This window comes from Lactuca virosa, chromosome 3 (assembly GCF_052849685.1).
Source record: "Lactuca virosa cultivar CGN04683 chromosome 3, Lactuca_virosa_CGN04683_v6, whole genome shotgun sequence".
Taxonomy (NCBI): Eukaryota; Viridiplantae; Streptophyta; class Magnoliopsida; order Asterales; family Asteraceae; genus Lactuca; species Lactuca virosa.
Window position 1 is genome coordinate 30,156,256 of NC_136428.1, and position 16,728 is coordinate 30,172,983.

Sequence of the window (16,728 nt, forward strand, 5' to 3'; positions counted from 1 at the left end):
GATGATGCGTCATCCCTTGATCAAGATGTGTCGTCCACATACCTGATACACCATCTTGATGAAAGGATGCACCACTTGGTTCCTTGATATGCCAAGGTATCCCTTGATGAGCCATATGCTATGAAGTCCTCTATGATGCTCAATATTGTCCAAGGGTGCCATGAAATTGAAGATGCTCAAGGAATACACCTTGAAGCGTCATCATGATGGATGAAGCTCCAGTAGTGTTCATGATGCGCCACTTGTGCATCATGATGTGCCACTATGGCTCATGATGCTTCATCATGTGTGTTGCTGATGCTCATGGGTTGTATTACATGTATGAATGTTCCAGAAGATGCTGCATGGCAGATTGTGATTGGTTGACACCTTTCATAGGCCTATGGGCCAATGGGCTTGGCTCATTAAGGTTTTAAGTCTGATCCCTCAAGTATAAATAAGGATGCATGCTAAGTCATTTGAAGCGTCTTGAAATTCTAGAGTGATAGGCGAATCTATGTAAAATTGTACTTGTAATCTCTCTTTGAGAACTCAGAAATAATAAATACTCCCCTCCTGCCCGTGAACGTAGGTCATCTTGACCGAACCATATAAATATTGTGTCTTGTGTGCTTTTGGTTTTGCTAGTTATTCACTTTATTTCTTAACAAATCGTCTACCAAAAAGAGGAAAATTGTGTATCCAAAATGAAGAGTGATCAAATATATAGGCATTATAGTATTTTACCATTAACGAGTTGGACTTCCAATTAGTGACAAAAATGATGTTTGCTTAACATAAGATTAATGATAAATCATCTAAAGCTAAAATGACCAAATATATACACGAAACATAACCTCTTATACTTAGTAAACGTGTCGAGTCATCCCCCCCCCCCCCCCAACCCCCACCCCACTAGATATCTTACATGATATTCTTTAGGTCTCGCTTATAACTTTTAACTTTTCTAGAAAGTACAAAATGGGCAAACTACATAAACGTCATTAAATTTTCATAAAAATTCAAATTTTGACATTTTTTTTTACAATTCTAACCACTTAACCGGCCAACCAACTTGCCAACTGATGTAACATGCTGACATGACTTGATAATGTGACACTATTGGTGACTTTATATTATGGGTGTCACAATTGAAAAAATATATATAAATTGTAGTGATTTTTGTGATAGTTATCGATCCAAAATACAATGATTTTTGCGAAGTTTTCAAAATATAGTGATTTTTGTGATTGTTATCCAAAATATAGTGAGTTTTATGAAGTTTCTATGGATGATACTCATGCTGATAAATTAATTATGTTTTAAATTAACTTCATTTTGTTTAACAACATTACAAAATTAATAAATTTTTAGATTAAATAATATTTATATATTAGTTGGATGCCACGTTAGAATAAATATTTGACTGATAATATAAACATTTTCATAATTCAACTTATATAGAGATGATAACATGTATAAATAGTTGTCGATAACTAAATTATAAGTTCTGAATACTTGATTAATCATTAACGACATTACCTTACAAAAGTAAGTACGTTTTAGATTTTGTTTTTAATTTTAGATATAACCAAAATAATAACTCGTTTTCAAGTCATGTTAGCATATTACATCATCAAAACTAACACAATAATATATGAACTTACATGGTTGACTGTTAAATTGTCACAATTATAACATAAAAAAGTATAATTTAAAAAGGAAAAAAAGCGTGATATAAAACCGAATTTTTGTTAAATTGTTTTTGTGAGTTCCCAAAATAAAATTATTATGTGCTGTGATCTCATATTTGTTAATCCTTCATTGGAGACCATGTGACAGTGATAAGGTTGTCGTCGTTGGTTAGAAGTTTTGATGTCCGTTTGTACAAGACAAAATCAGTAGAGAAGGAAGGGGAGGGCGGTCGATCTATCTATCGGAATGGATTGGGTCGCCGGTTACGGCGTCGCCTGAGTATCCATAGCCGTTCAGTGGATCCTACGTATTATACTTTATACTTTACTTTATATCCATGGCCATATTCTCCATCGCCGCCCTCGCTTCCAAATATTTTGTCTTCACACCGTCTATTCCGGCCATCCACTCTTTAAAAGCCAGCAGCTACCCTTTTCCCTCAACCATAACTCGCAATACCACCACCATCAGTGCAACCATGTCTGCCAATCCTCTCTACCCTCGACCTCACCCTTCTCTCGAGGTCAGCGGCGGAGCTCTGGATTCATTCCTTCCGGCTTTCACCACTCTCGACCGCCCATACGATCCCTATCCCCTCGTTTGTTCCAACACCCACCTCGAAACTGTATTTGCCCATTTTTTCCGATCAAAACCAGATGTCAGGTATCGACGTGAATGTCTCAGGACCAAAGACAACGGTGCCGTCGCCCTTGATTGGGTCGCCGGCGACGATCGCAACTTATCCCCAAATTCTCCTACCCTCATTTTATTGGTAAAATCAAATATATTCCCTCTCTAGATCCCCCCATCTTTTTCAAACGAACATTACCATTATTATATCATCTTCTTTTTGATAATTTTCAGCCGGGGTTGACCGGAGGGAGTGGAGATGGATACGTAAGACATATGCTGGTGAGAGCAAGAAAGAAGGGGTGGCGCGTGGTAGTTTTCAACAGCCGTGGTTGTGGTCATAGCCCTGTTACCACTCCTCAGGTATCAAAAATCACAACCCAACATCATATTTCGCTTGCATATCTTCAAGATTGAAGAACACGACATGATTACTTTTCTGCATTGTAAAACTGTTGACAGTTCTATTCGGCGTCATTTTTGGGAGATATGAATGAAGTAGTAGCTCATGTCTCCTCTCGATTCCCAGAAGCAAATTTATATGCTGCTGGTTGGTCTCTTGGCGCCAACATTCTTGTTAATTACATGGGTCAGGTAAATTAGTTAATTGATTCCTAGTATTTTCTTAATTCTTGCTTATCTTAAATTAAACTTATAATCCTTTTGATTACATTTACAGGAATCTGGTAGCTGTCCCCTTTCTGGTGGTGTGTCCTTGTGTAATCCTTTTGATTTGGTCATTGCAGACGAGGACTTCCAAAAGGGATTTAACAAAGTTTATGACAAATCTCTTTCTTCTTCTCTTCAGAAAATCTTCAAAAGGTAACTTACTAACTGTTTTTCTTTTAAGAAAAATTAAAAACAATTCAGTTCATTACTTGTGTTCTGTATATAGGCATGCTCTTCTATTTGAAGAATTGGAGGGCGATTATAATATCCCAGCAGCTGCAAGTTGTAGGTCGATTAGGGAATTTGATGAATCTTTGACACGTGGTATGTAACACAAATTTCTATAATTAATTTGAAGTTTTGAACACCTTGATGATGATTAATTGATAATGGAAAAACGCAATTACTATTTGCATTTGCAGTCTCTTTCGGTTTTAAGTCGGTCCATGACTACTACTCAAAATCAGGCAGCTCAGGGTCTATAAAGGATGTTGCCAAGCCTTTACTTTGCATCCAGGCTGAAAATGACCCCATTGCCCCTGCTAGAGGAATCCCACGTCAAGCTATCAAAGTATGTGTCTCTCACTCTCTCTTTCCAACATAATAATAATAATAATAGATTCATAAGTTATAAAAAGAAAAGAAGTAATTTTAATTTTTACATGTTGTTACTTGATGTAATTGGTTCAGGAGAATTCAAAATGTATGCTGATAGTTACACCTCAAGGTGGGCACTTAGGGTGGATTGGAGGTGATGAAGCTCCCTTTGGAGCTCCATGGACTGATCCTATTGTCATGGATTTTCTTCAATATTTAGAAAGAACAAAATCAACATCTGTTCATTTATCCAAATCAAACGAAAATTCCCACACAGTAGAAGCAACTGTAAAGTGAAAGAAGCAATTTTTGTCAAGCAAATACATACATACATTCTTGACTAGGATTTTTGTCATTCATGGCACAATCTCATATAATAAAATCATCTTTTTCATCCTGGAATATGCTTTATGACATCATATGTTGAGGAAATAGTATGCTCTCATTAGGTTTGCCAATGTGGTTTTTTAGCGAAAGTATGCACCCCCTGCTATACTTAGAAGAATATGTGACAAGAAAGAACTATAGTATATGACCAAAAGATTGCTCACACATGGCACACATACTCTACTCATAGATCTATATTCTTTTGTCTCAAACGAAACTTGAACCCCTCCCTCAACCTATGTCTGAGGGGAACCAATCCAACAACACCCGTTTGATTTGGTAGAAATTTACCCAAAGATTTTAAATTTCTAATTTCATCATGGACACTTGACATATCACCTAAAGTAACCGGATTCCTATGATTCCGTGTTTTAAGTTGACACATGGATTCTTATGATTTGGTGTTTTAAGTTGATACATAAAGTTCAAACGTAGGTATATAAAGTGCATCTATATTTAGGACAGTAAACGAACCGAACGAACACAAACGAGGTTTGGTTCTGTTCTTTCGTTTAAGTTAGCCAAACAAACGAATAAGTTTTCTTGTTCATGTTCGTTCGTATAATAAAGTACATTGTTCATGTTCGTTTGTTTATGTTCGTAAACATGCTAAACAAACATAAACTTATGAACGAAGATAAACAAACACAATTAAACATATATGAACATAAACGAACATATAATATAGTAATGTAATATAAAAATAATTGAACATATATGAACGTAAATAAAATAAAACGAACGAACGTAAAAGAATGAACGAGACCATTATTCATATTCGTTCATTTATTAAATAAACGAACATAAACAAACTTTCCGCCGAATGGTTCGTTGAATGTTCGGTTCGTTTACAACCCTACCTATACTGCTTACTACTTAGGGGTTGTTTGTTTACCTCTTATTGCCTCTTAATAAGAGGTAGCTCTGAATCTGAATCTATCGAGTGTCGTTTCTTTTTGACTTAATGGACTTAATGTTTAGAAAAACTTAATAAGTTTAGCTATATAAGATCGTTCTTTTTTTTTTTGTTTTTTTTTTTTTGTTTTTTTCTTTACTTAATGTTAACAAATTATCTTAGTGGATTAAGTTGAAAAATAGATGTCCTTAACATTAAATGGTAATCTTATTTTTGTTTTTCCAAAGTTATCCTGCACCCCACTCACCATTTCCTCCAAAGTAAATGGGTATGCCTGTGATTTTAGAATTTTTTTTATTACTTATAAATTAGTCTATTTTTATTGGCCACGTTCATGATTTTCTATTTCAAAACAAAGGATAACAATATAAAAAATATCTTAAAATAATACATTTAATAAAAAGAGAATAAAAAGCAACATGTTTCATGTATGTCTTTTAATAAGTGTCATGTAAGTTTCAATTCTATAAACATATTAATTTATTTAGGAATATTTTTTAAACATACGTCTACTTTTCTTTATAAAACTATTAATTTAATAGGGTTTTATGCGGAAAAGTCCCATTATTTTGGGAAAATTTTTGATAAAGTCTTAAAAGTTTTTTTTTAACAGAAAAAACCTATTATTTTGAGGAAATTACATAATTTGTCATTTGTTGTTCAAATATAAAAAAATATTTTTTTTCGTTTATTTGGGCAAAATGTTAAATAATCAGGATTTTTTTGTTCAAAATTCATTTTAAGACTTTATTAAAAAAATTTCTCAAAATAATGAGACTTTTCTGCATTAATCCCAATTTATTATAACGAATATGTTAGATTTGTTTTTATTATAATGTATTAGTTAAGTATCACATTATTATTATATTATTTAAAAATTTTAAAAATTATTTAATGTGATGGTATATACTTTTAATTTATAATGGTTCTTAAATAAATGGTCATTTTTTTTATATTTTATAACAAGTTTTAAAGAAATGGTAATTTATCAGACGAGAAATCTCCAAAAAAGTCATAATATTTTAGTCTGATTTATGAAAAAATCCAAAATTAAATTTTGTTTACAAAAAAACACAAAATACAGGCTAAAACTTTGAAAAAACCCTTTTTGGCCGGTATCGTAGATTTAGTCGGTATTATATCATTTTTCGTTAGTTTTGTCAAAATATTGAGACTTTTCTGAAAATTACCCAGTTACCAAAATATTGAGACTTTTCTGAAAATTATCATGGAATTAATGAATATTATTATTAACAAATCATTTATAAACATAACAAATATTTTTTTTATAAACAAAGGAAAAACATTTGTTGCTAATTTCTAGAAATATAATGGTGGACTAAATACTCATTTATTGTTTTTCGACCACTTCAAACTCTCTACGTTCCTCCTACACATCGTTGTGGTTGTAATGGTGAGATGTACTATGTGATTGTTCCTTTGATGTTGGTGTTTCTCTTATATTCTTCAACCTAACTACCACTCAACATCCATACCTTACCTGATAACAAACGTTGGCTAATACACATCTATCGAATCCGAAAAGTGAACAGTGAATGAGAGTTTATATGGAACCAAGTGAAGGGTGATTATCTATTTAAATTGTCATTCAAATTTCACTTTTTATTCTCGATAAATGTATGTAATTCGATGATAATGTCCGGAGGTTAGGTGGTAGTTAGGTTAAAGAACATAATAAAAGATTTATATTGTCACACATCCAAACCAGGATGACGGAAACGTCCGGGGGAAGATGACTTTCATGTATTGTATCATAACATAATGAATAATAGTGACCAAAGTAAGCGCAACCATCATAAATATAAATGAAAAAGTTACATTGTTGTAAGAGTTGCATGTTTCAAAATCAATTACAATATGATGATAAAAAGATTTGTCTGACGCCTTAGCGTCCCATCCTCAAAAGCTTATAGTTACCTGTTTTAGTGATTTCCTGATAATACAAGTAGTTTTGAAAGAGTGTCAACAATTAAGTTGGTGAGTTCATAAGAGTTCGTATGAGTAATTGTAAACCTTTCCTTATAAAATGATAGTGTCTGTTTCCAGAAAATCCAATATTTTCCTTAAAAATGAGATGTAGTCTTAGAAACCCTAAGACTGAAATGTACAAGTATTTTCCATACTTAAAATAGTAATATGCAGTTTTAGTTCATATAAAACTGTTTGAATGAATGTTTCCCTGTAAACGAAATGTATCGTTGTTTCCCCATGTGAGTTATTATAACCGTGCTAAAGACATAGATGGCATGTTACGACGTTCTTCAGGCGTCGGAATGTTATGACATTTGTCACCCCAAACCTGCCGGTCTAGCTGTTGCAAGCAACTTAGGTGCGAGATTGTCAATCCCGTATAGATCTATACACAAGTATCACGCTTTCTTACGGGAGACTCTGGTTATAATACATGACTTTTGAAGGTACCCTGATAGGTACGATGAAGACTTTGACTCACAAAAATTGATTCAACGAGTTTACGTGTTGTAATGAGAACCTTTGTATATATACTTGAAAACCAAATAGCAAGATAAATCAAAAGGGCAATTCTGTCCATGATTTTAGAAAAATTATAGAAAAATCATCGTAAGTCGAAATAGGGATCCGTAAACTCTCAGAGCTTAGAAAATGAGTCTACTTTGTCCATAATTTTTATCCTGACTTTACGTGATTCCTAACCAGAATGAAAATGTTCATTTTTACAGATTGGTCCGAAAATGTTCTGAAATGATAGACAGTTTTGTAAAAATCGTTATAAATTGTAGAAACATCGTATAAACGCGTGCGAGTTGTTCTTGAAAAAGTATAGACCTGAACTATTTGCATATTGTACATTTTTGAAATCCATTAAGTTTAAGAAGGGCAAAACAGTCCGTGATCAGACCACAACTTTTCTGTAAAAAGCTGAAATTTAAGTTTAGATATGTTTAAAGGCATAACTTGTATTTTTAGTTCGCAAATCCTTTAAATCATCCAACTAGGATTTGTTTAGTGTGTATTCTCCCCCAAAACTTGTAAAACATAAAATAGGGGCCGTAGAAAACTCACTTTTGTCGCGTAGAGTTAGTCGGTTTGAGAATGGTTTGTACGGTTTCCGATTCCACTCAAGCTCGTGATTTGAGTATTCTTTGGATATCTTAACACATAAAGACATATATTTACATGTATGTTAGACTTTTATCATGTCTTAAGTTATTTAAAATCAGTGGACTTGATGATTAAAAGAAAGAGTAGAAATCAAGAATATACCTAGCTATAACTTGGATCTATAGTATGTTGCCAAAAGGTGATGGAAAACACAAGCTTCTTGAGAGATGAAAGGGTAAATTTCTCAGGGGTTTTAAGTGTTTGAAAGTTGCTACATATGATATACTTTGAATCTCGAAAATGGGTAGTAAAATGAAGAAACTTTTGGGTGTTGGTTTGATGCTCCAAAACAGCCACTGTTTTGGCTATGTTGCTGTCACGAAAACTTCACAGAAAAAGGGTAAGAAAAGGGTAGTTTACTCACTGTTTTGAGTCATTAAGCACATTAGGAAACATCGCATAAATCCTAAAATCCTAATACTAGTTGAGTTGGCTTGGTTGACCTGTTGACTTTGTTTGACCCGAAATTGACAGTTGTCACATATATGTTTAAGAATCATTGTGTAAAGATATTTTCTAATAACATGTGATCCTATTGTGTCACATATTATAGCAAATAAACACTTATTGATTGTTTATTAACTAATCTGATTATTAGTAAATAATATCAACTCTTGTATTTAGCTAGAGAAACGTACATAGTACATCTCACCATAACACCCACAATGATGCATAGGAGGAACGTTGAGAGTTTGAAGTGGTCGGCAAACAATAAATGAGTACTTAGTCCACCATTTTATTTCTTGAAATTAGCAACAAATGTTTTTCAAAGGAATTTGTTATGTTTATAAATGATTTGTTAATAATATTAATGAATTTCATGGTAGTTGTCAGAAAATTTCCAATATTTTGGTAATTGAGTAATTTTCAGAAAAGTCCTAATATTTTGACCAAACTAACGAAAAAGGACAGAATACCGGCTAAATCTGTGAAACTGGCCAAAAAGGGTTTTTTCGAAGTTTTAGCCGGTATTCTGTGCTTTTTTGTAAACAAAATTTAGTTTGGAACTTTTTCATAAATTGGACTAAAATATTAGGACTTTTCTGGAGATTTCCCTTTATTCGACCAAGGGAAGTGTGCTACGGTTTGACCGCACCAAGTGCCACATAGACAGGGGAATACCGCCCCCTATGCGGTCTTGGGTGCGGTTTTATCGGACCTCTTCCCCTTCTACCATGATTTTTGATTGGCTAAAATGTGTTGATCGTTGGCAACGGTCGGAAATTGAATATATATATATATATATATATATATATATATATATATATATATATATATACTTTAACTATATATTAACATATATATACCTTCTATTTTTTTTTAACAAATCTCTCTCAATGCGCTTCACCTTTACCAAATTTACTTCAATAAATTGTAAATGTATTTTTGCAACAACCCAAACAACCAAAAAAACACCGCTAGAAACACCAAAACCATAATACCTGTGATGGATCAACCGATTTATTCGCTTCCGTTTCAAGTTTGTTGAAGTTTGGAATCTCATCAAAGACAACAAAAAATGGCAATTAAACAAAACATCCGACGACAATATCGTGAGTGGTCCAAAATGGTCAAGAACATCTGAATCCGAGCACACTACATTCGATGCTCGTGTTGGTTTCAACCTCAATGAAGATGAGTCGGTTCAAATTCCACCACCTTCCCGACCAATGGGAAAGGACAAATCAAAAAACAAACGCAAAGGCAAAACATCGGATTCAGATGATTTGAAAGACATCGGGGACGATATGAAGGGTATAGAAGATAGACCGGACAAAATTTTGCAAATTGCTTCCGAAAGAGAGGTTCGAAAACAAAGGGAAAACGACTTGAAAATACTAACGATGAACACATCACAGATGACCGGGAAAGAGCTTGAAATTGCTTTGACAATGAAAGTCGATGTCAAAAAACGTTATGCTAAGTAGATTTTTTTTTAAATCGTTTGGTGTTTTTTTTTTGTAGGTTTAAGATTTGTAATTTTTTCTAAGTTTTTAGGATTTTTTTTAATGTGATGCTATGTTTTTATAATTAATAAAATATTATGTTTTTAATTAAAAGTAAAGTTTTTATTTATTAAAAAAAACAATTGTGGTACCACTCCTTGGGTGTGGCCAGAAACCACACTTCTGTGGTAAAATGTGATGTGACGCGTACGTGACAGTGTGGTAAAATGGAGTGTGACACCACTCTCTCCAGTCTTATGTTAAACAGGAGGGTAAAGTAGTAATTATTTAGATTCAGTAAGTGCATTCAGTCCAAAAAAGAAACACCATTTATATGAGAAACACTTTATAAATTCAAATATCATTAACAATTCAGCTCCTTTATAAATTCAGGACTTAACAAAAGAAAATAGCGCCTAGTGTTTGTTTACCTCTTATTTTGATATATGAATATGAAACATGCCTAGTGTTTGTTTATCATATACATGTATTTGAAAGAAAAAAAATAGCTTGCGCTCTCCCTCATTGCCCCCAAAACATGTTTTCCTTCTTCCTTCCATCAAACACAGACGCCGACCTTGCCTCCCTCAGCTCTCCTCTGACGTCGCTGCCCTTTTCCGACCTCCCTTAGCGCCGACGCCGCTCACAAGAGATCACCGTTGGTTTTAGGGTTTGTGTATTTTCCTTAATTTTGTTGAGTTTTACGGTTTATTGCTATAATCTTTGTGTTTTAATTTCTTTGTGTCGAATGAAATTGGGTTCTTGATCCAGCCGAATCTTTTCTTGAACTGGGTATATTGATTTTGCAGGTAATCACACTTTTTTTTGTAAGATTTGAATTATTTATTCATTTTCATTGCTAATCCATTATCGTGTTTATCACATGGGAAAATTATGTAACCAAGATCTACAGAACATTGCACTTTATTTGAGTTTTAGGGACAAAATCTTATTTAAAACAAACTTGGATTCTGAAGTTTTTGTTATGAGCTTGGATTCCCATCTGATCCTCATTCATTTTTATCCCCAAATCATTGTGTAGTTTAATCCTGGTTATGCCGCTATTAGGTTTTGTAGCTCAAAGATCTTGTCTTTTACTCAAGTTATGCCCATGTTCATACTGGAAGTAAGAGGGAAAACAAGTATTGTCTTGCAGCTGAAGTTGATGAGGAGTGCAAATGTTCAAAAAACAAGATCTTCTCTTTGTATTTTGTTATCATTGAATTCGATTTGGAGTCTATATGGAAATTCAACACCATTCGTGTCGGTGAGAGCAAGACTCAGTGTAGATAAGTCCCAGGTGATAGATGTTTGTTGTATAAGGTCATTATTTGAGATCATAAGGTTAAGGCTGCATATTAGGATAGTTTGGTATTTCTTTGCTGTATAAAATGTGTAACTCAACAAGTTATTGAAGGAAATGAAAAACACAGAAGAATTCTTCCTCCACTCGCACTCGTATTCCTTTTGACATGGTATCAGAGCATACCTAATCCATCCGAAGGACCTATCGCCGTATTTTGAAGTCGTTTGATCAAAGCCTTGAAGAATGGGTGACAAAGGAGGACCATCAAATCCCTCAATGGTCATCGTTCATAATGTACAAGACATGTCGTTTCCCACAGGAGGAGTCATTCTCGATGACACAAATTATCCCTTGTGGTCTCAGCTAATGGAGATGAGGATTGGAGCACAAAACAAATATGGTTACCTCATCGGAAAAACACTGAAGCCTACACAGGGTTAAAAGGAGATAGAAACATGGCTGATTGATAACAATAAGGTCAAAAGTTGTCTGATTGACTCAATGGACCCATTGCTCATCTGTTGATTTATTCGCCTCCAAACAGCAACATAAATATGGGAAACAGTATCCAAGACCTTCTACGATGGGTCTGATTAAACTCAGTTGTTCGAATTAAACATGAGATCGTTCAATACACGACAATCTGGACGTGCCCTATCAACATACTACAATGAGTTGGTAAGCATCTTTCAAGAAATTGATACTCGACTAACCACACAAGAAGAGTCTGTGGACGAAACTATCTCCGTGAACAAAACCATATCTCGTTTCTGTGTCGATATCTTCTTGGCAAGCATGGACCCTGACTTTAGTTAAGCTCGAAGTGAAGTCCTTAGGAAAGATCCGCCACTAAGTTTGGAGTCTTGTTATGCCTATATCCGAAAATATCAAAGTCAGAGACAAACCATGGAGTAACAAAAACCTGAACCTGATAGTATGGTTCATTTAGCCACCAGAAATCGTCCCCAAAAAGGAAGGAATTCGAACAACAAAGGCAACACATTGTGGGGAAGAGGCTCTCATTTACACATTGTGGGGAAGAGGGACACTCAAATCTCAGATACTATGAGATTATTGGTTACCCAGACTGGTGGGACTTCATAAAGAAACCACGAAAGAAGGTGAGCCAAGCTACTGTAGCATCACACCTTCAACTAATGAACCGAACATCCCAGTGGCTGCTCACACATCCACTAACATCGGTATGTATCAAAGTAATCTTACTCAGAATGATAGTTGGATAATAGATACAGGGGAAACCGACCACATGGTCAATGATTCATAGAAATTATTAACTTCATATATTCCAAAAAAACCTAAGGTACATATAGCAAATGAAGGTATGGCACCTGTAACAGGTGAAGGTCTGGTAAAATTGTCACGCTCAATGGACCTTTATAGTCCTCGTAGTTCCATCTCTATCCTCGAACTTGTTATCCGTTAGTCAAATTACTGAGGCTTTGAATTGTTATGTGATTTTTTGGCCAAACGACTGTGTATTTCAAGATATAGTGACTCATCAGTGTAACATTCCAAAATTCAAGGCCAAAAATTTCATTTTTAAATAAGTTATTACATAAAATCCATCAGTATAAACACATTCATAATAATATCTCGTGTCAAACCAAAGTGTCAGTAATCAAAACATATTATCATAAAATAATATCAGAGTGTAATCCCAATGATCTCTTGTGCGGAAAACATGGTGTGATGCGCTGCAATCAAGCCGACTCCTTTCCTTTGAAAACGAGTACCTGAAACCAATACTGTAAACCGTAAGCACAAAGCTTAGTGAGTTCCCCCATCATACCACATACCACATAATACCATCGGTATCTTTCAACCGGTAACCGGGGACTATTTCACCCCTACCACTATCACATAATAATGTATCATAACCATACAGATCACATACTAACATCATAAACATACTGATTACATACTAACATTATAAACAAACAGATAAGCATTGCATGAGTTCTTTATACCCCTTCGGTATCTTTCAACCGGTATCTGCCATCGGTATCTTTCAACCGGTATCTGCCATCGGTATCTTTCAACCGGTATCTGCCATCGGTATCTTTCAACCGGTAACCAGGGACTATTGCACCCCTACCACTATCATACAATAACAGGATATAACCATATAGTCAGGCATATCTGGGGTACTGACCTACCCTTCGGTCCTAACGACCGAGTCAGGGAAAAACTATTCCCTGCTACTACCATTAACACACATAGCATATCACATAAGCATATCACATAAGCATATCTCACAAGCATATCATAACAAGATAATTATCACAAAGACAATTATCTACCAACTACCCCTGTTGGTGGGCCGGCATTGTGGCCTTAGACCCACCCCTACTGGAAGGTAACTCACCTCGCACTGCTGAAGTCCCGAAGACTCAATCCCTTGCTGCTGAAGTCCCGAAGACTCAATCCCTTGCTGCTGAAGTCCCGCAGACTCAACCCCAGCAGCTGGATAACAGATTCACGAACTGTCAATACCAAAATAACACCCAATTAATAATTGGGTTCCACTACATAACCATGAGTACATACTTTGGATAATTACTACATTACCCCAAGCTTGGCTTTATACAAGCCCAATGCCCAATCCATCGGCCCAAAGTCAACTAGGAATCAAAGCCCAACATATGGCCCAATTTTCCAAAGTGGGCCCATACCCCCATATGGTCTTATTCTAAGGCCCAACCAAAAGTCCAGTCCAACATTCAACATTCCAATGGCCCAATATCACATAATCACAAAGGCCCAAACTATGGCCCATCTATGGCCCAATTTTCCAAATTGGGCCCAACTCCTCAGATGGGCCTTACCTCAAAGCCCATTAATTATCCAATCATCAAGGCCCAATAAAAGGCCCAACAATAAACCCAAGTGAAATTAGGGTTTCACATAAAATGACGATTAGGGTTAAGTGTTTCTCACTTAACCCATTAAGGACTTAATCCATTAAGTCCATCATTCTTCTAAATAAGTCATATGGTGTGATTGGGCTTAATCACACAATTCCATTATTCCAATGGCCCAAAAGTGGGTCTCAATAAATCCAAGCCCATGAATCCAATATTAGGGTTTTCTAAACCCTAATTAGGGTTTCCAACCCCATCTTAGCCCATTAGGCCCAACTGATATGTCTTTTAATCAATTAAGGTCCACTAGACTCATTAAGGTTTCACTAGGCCCATTAGTCATCTGTTTGGGCTTTTAGGTCCATTAATCTTCATTATGCCCATTAGGGTTTATTAGGCCCATTAAGCCTCCTTGGGCCCATTAGGGTTTCTTAGTCCCTTGTCCAAACATCCAAACGAGTCGAAACACCATCAAAGCACACCGCCATCCGACACGGCGGCCGGTGGCGGCAGGAGGCGGCAGCCACCACCCTAAGGTGGTGGTTTTCAATTTCTTTTATTATTCCAAGCTGTGATTTACATTTTACAATGCTAAATATCAAAATAAACACACACTAAACAAATAAACACACACACACAGCCACCTTGTGGTGGCCGGCGGCGGCAGATGGTGGCAGCCACCACCCTATGGTGGTGGTAATGCCTTTTCCGAGGACTCCGGCCATACACCCACACACACATCGACTGAACCATGCACTTCTTCATTCCTTTACTCGGAGAGGGAAGCCAACCACCCACTTTGTGGCATAAGGCGGCGGTAGCAAGGTAATGGCCACCATGGCGGCTGCCATGGTGGTTTCCATGCTTTTCTGGCCAACAGCAAGCAGGCATACACGCACAGAGACGAGCTGAGCAAGGAAACGCACCCCAACTCGACAGGTGGTAACCCACACGAACTCGACATCCCTTTGGGGTGGCGACCATGACCGGAGCAACAGAAGCTGTTGGGTCAAAAATATGGTTTATACTTTGCTTTTCTAGGAAAATATATTTTTCTATAATGTAATATGTAATTTTGTGGCTGTGTACGGCCGTACTCGTGTGTACGGCCGCACACCTGTGTACGGCTGGTGTCTAATATATATAGGGTGAGGAGTGCATGCAAGTGTACGGCTAGAAGAGAGAAGAGAGCATATTGTAGAGAGAGAAACTAGAGAGAAGAAGAGTGTGTGTTAGTGTGTGTGAATCTTGTATTTGGATCTACATTCTAATCATCAAATAATACAAGATTCATCATCTTCTTCTTCTCCTTCTCTTCTTATTGTGATCTGGCATCATCCGTTTGATTGGGATTCCGCACCATCAAACGGATCTGATTGATACACAAGCAGATTGGGGACTTACAGAAGCGCACCCTTGGCGGCGAATGGAGCAAAAGGAAAAGAAAAGAACGGTGGTAGCGAGACGAGTTCCGAAACGGGCAGCGGTCACAGGCCATCTCCGGCCATATACAACATAACCGACGACATCAGGCGGCGGAATGGTGGCCTTCGTCGATGAAGCAGTAGGCGAAGACGAGAGCTATCGAACTCGGTGATGTCATCGGCTGTTGAGAGGCTTCTATGGTGATGGCGGCGATCGGAAGTGAAGGAGGAGGGTAGCGGCCTTGCTGATCGGGAAAACGGGGGAGTAAAAGGGATGGTGGCGGCCGCATTTGATTCTAGGTTTAGGGTTGCAAGTGACGGGAATAGCAAGGACTTTATACCCGGTTCCCAAACATTTTCCCATAATCAAATGACTAGTCCCTCCTTGTAATATTCTTTTCAAAGCAAATCCCACATTTACCAACTAGACCCCACCATCAGAAAATCTTTCCAATCAAGTCCAAAATGTTACCATTTCTACCCTGGCTTCAAGAATCTTTTCCAAATCTAATCCGTAATTTACACAACAACCCCTCACTCAACGAGTCCTTTCAACATAGGTCCAGAATTTACTCTTTTAACCCCAGTCACTCAAGATGCTTTCAAATTAAATCCAAATAATTACCATGGAGCCCCTGTCTTCATATATATTTACAAATTGAGTCTGAAACTTACACTTTTAATTCCCGACTTCTAAAATTGTGACAAGTTAACTCCTCGAGACCAACACCTTGCCATATGATTATAAATCTTAGGCTACTATTCCTTTAGTTATTTATTTATTTATTATATATATAAACGGGGTGTTACAATCAGATTCTTGGTTATGGTACTAGGCAGGGACGGTTGTACTATCTTGAAGAGAATTATCAAAGTCAAGCTCTCAATACCAGAATTTGGCAAGAAAATAAGTTCGTGGCATGGCTGGGGCACCGAAGACTAGGACATTTATCATTTACTTATCTTAGGAAGTTAAAACCCAATTTATTTTTGAATGTAATGGGCAATGAGTTCAAGTGTGGAGTGTGTGAGTTAGCCAAAAACAAGCGAATCTCATATGTTCCAAGTAATAATAAAACCATTGTTCCTTTTATGGTGATTCACTCTGATGTGTGGGGACCAACTAAGGTTCCTA

General features: G+C 36.3%; 1 protein-coding gene across 1 annotated transcript; it reads left to right on the plus strand.

Annotated features, from left to right (window-relative positions):
• Positions 1–1,759: 1,759 nt before the first annotated feature.
• LOC145165416 (embryogenesis-associated protein EMB8-like) lies at positions 1,760–3,967 on the plus strand. The gene is made up of 7 exons (XM_079084151.1): positions 1,760–2,446; positions 2,539–2,667; positions 2,767–2,898; positions 2,984–3,126; positions 3,200–3,297; positions 3,396–3,544; positions 3,664–3,967. Exons 1-7 carry the CDS (start codon positions 2,012–2,014, stop codon positions 3,865–3,867), a joined length of 1,290 nt encoding a protein of 429 aa, XP_078940277.1. The 5' UTR covers positions 1,760–2,011; the 3' UTR covers positions 3,868–3,967.
• Positions 3,968–16,728: the final 12,761 nt, after the last annotated feature.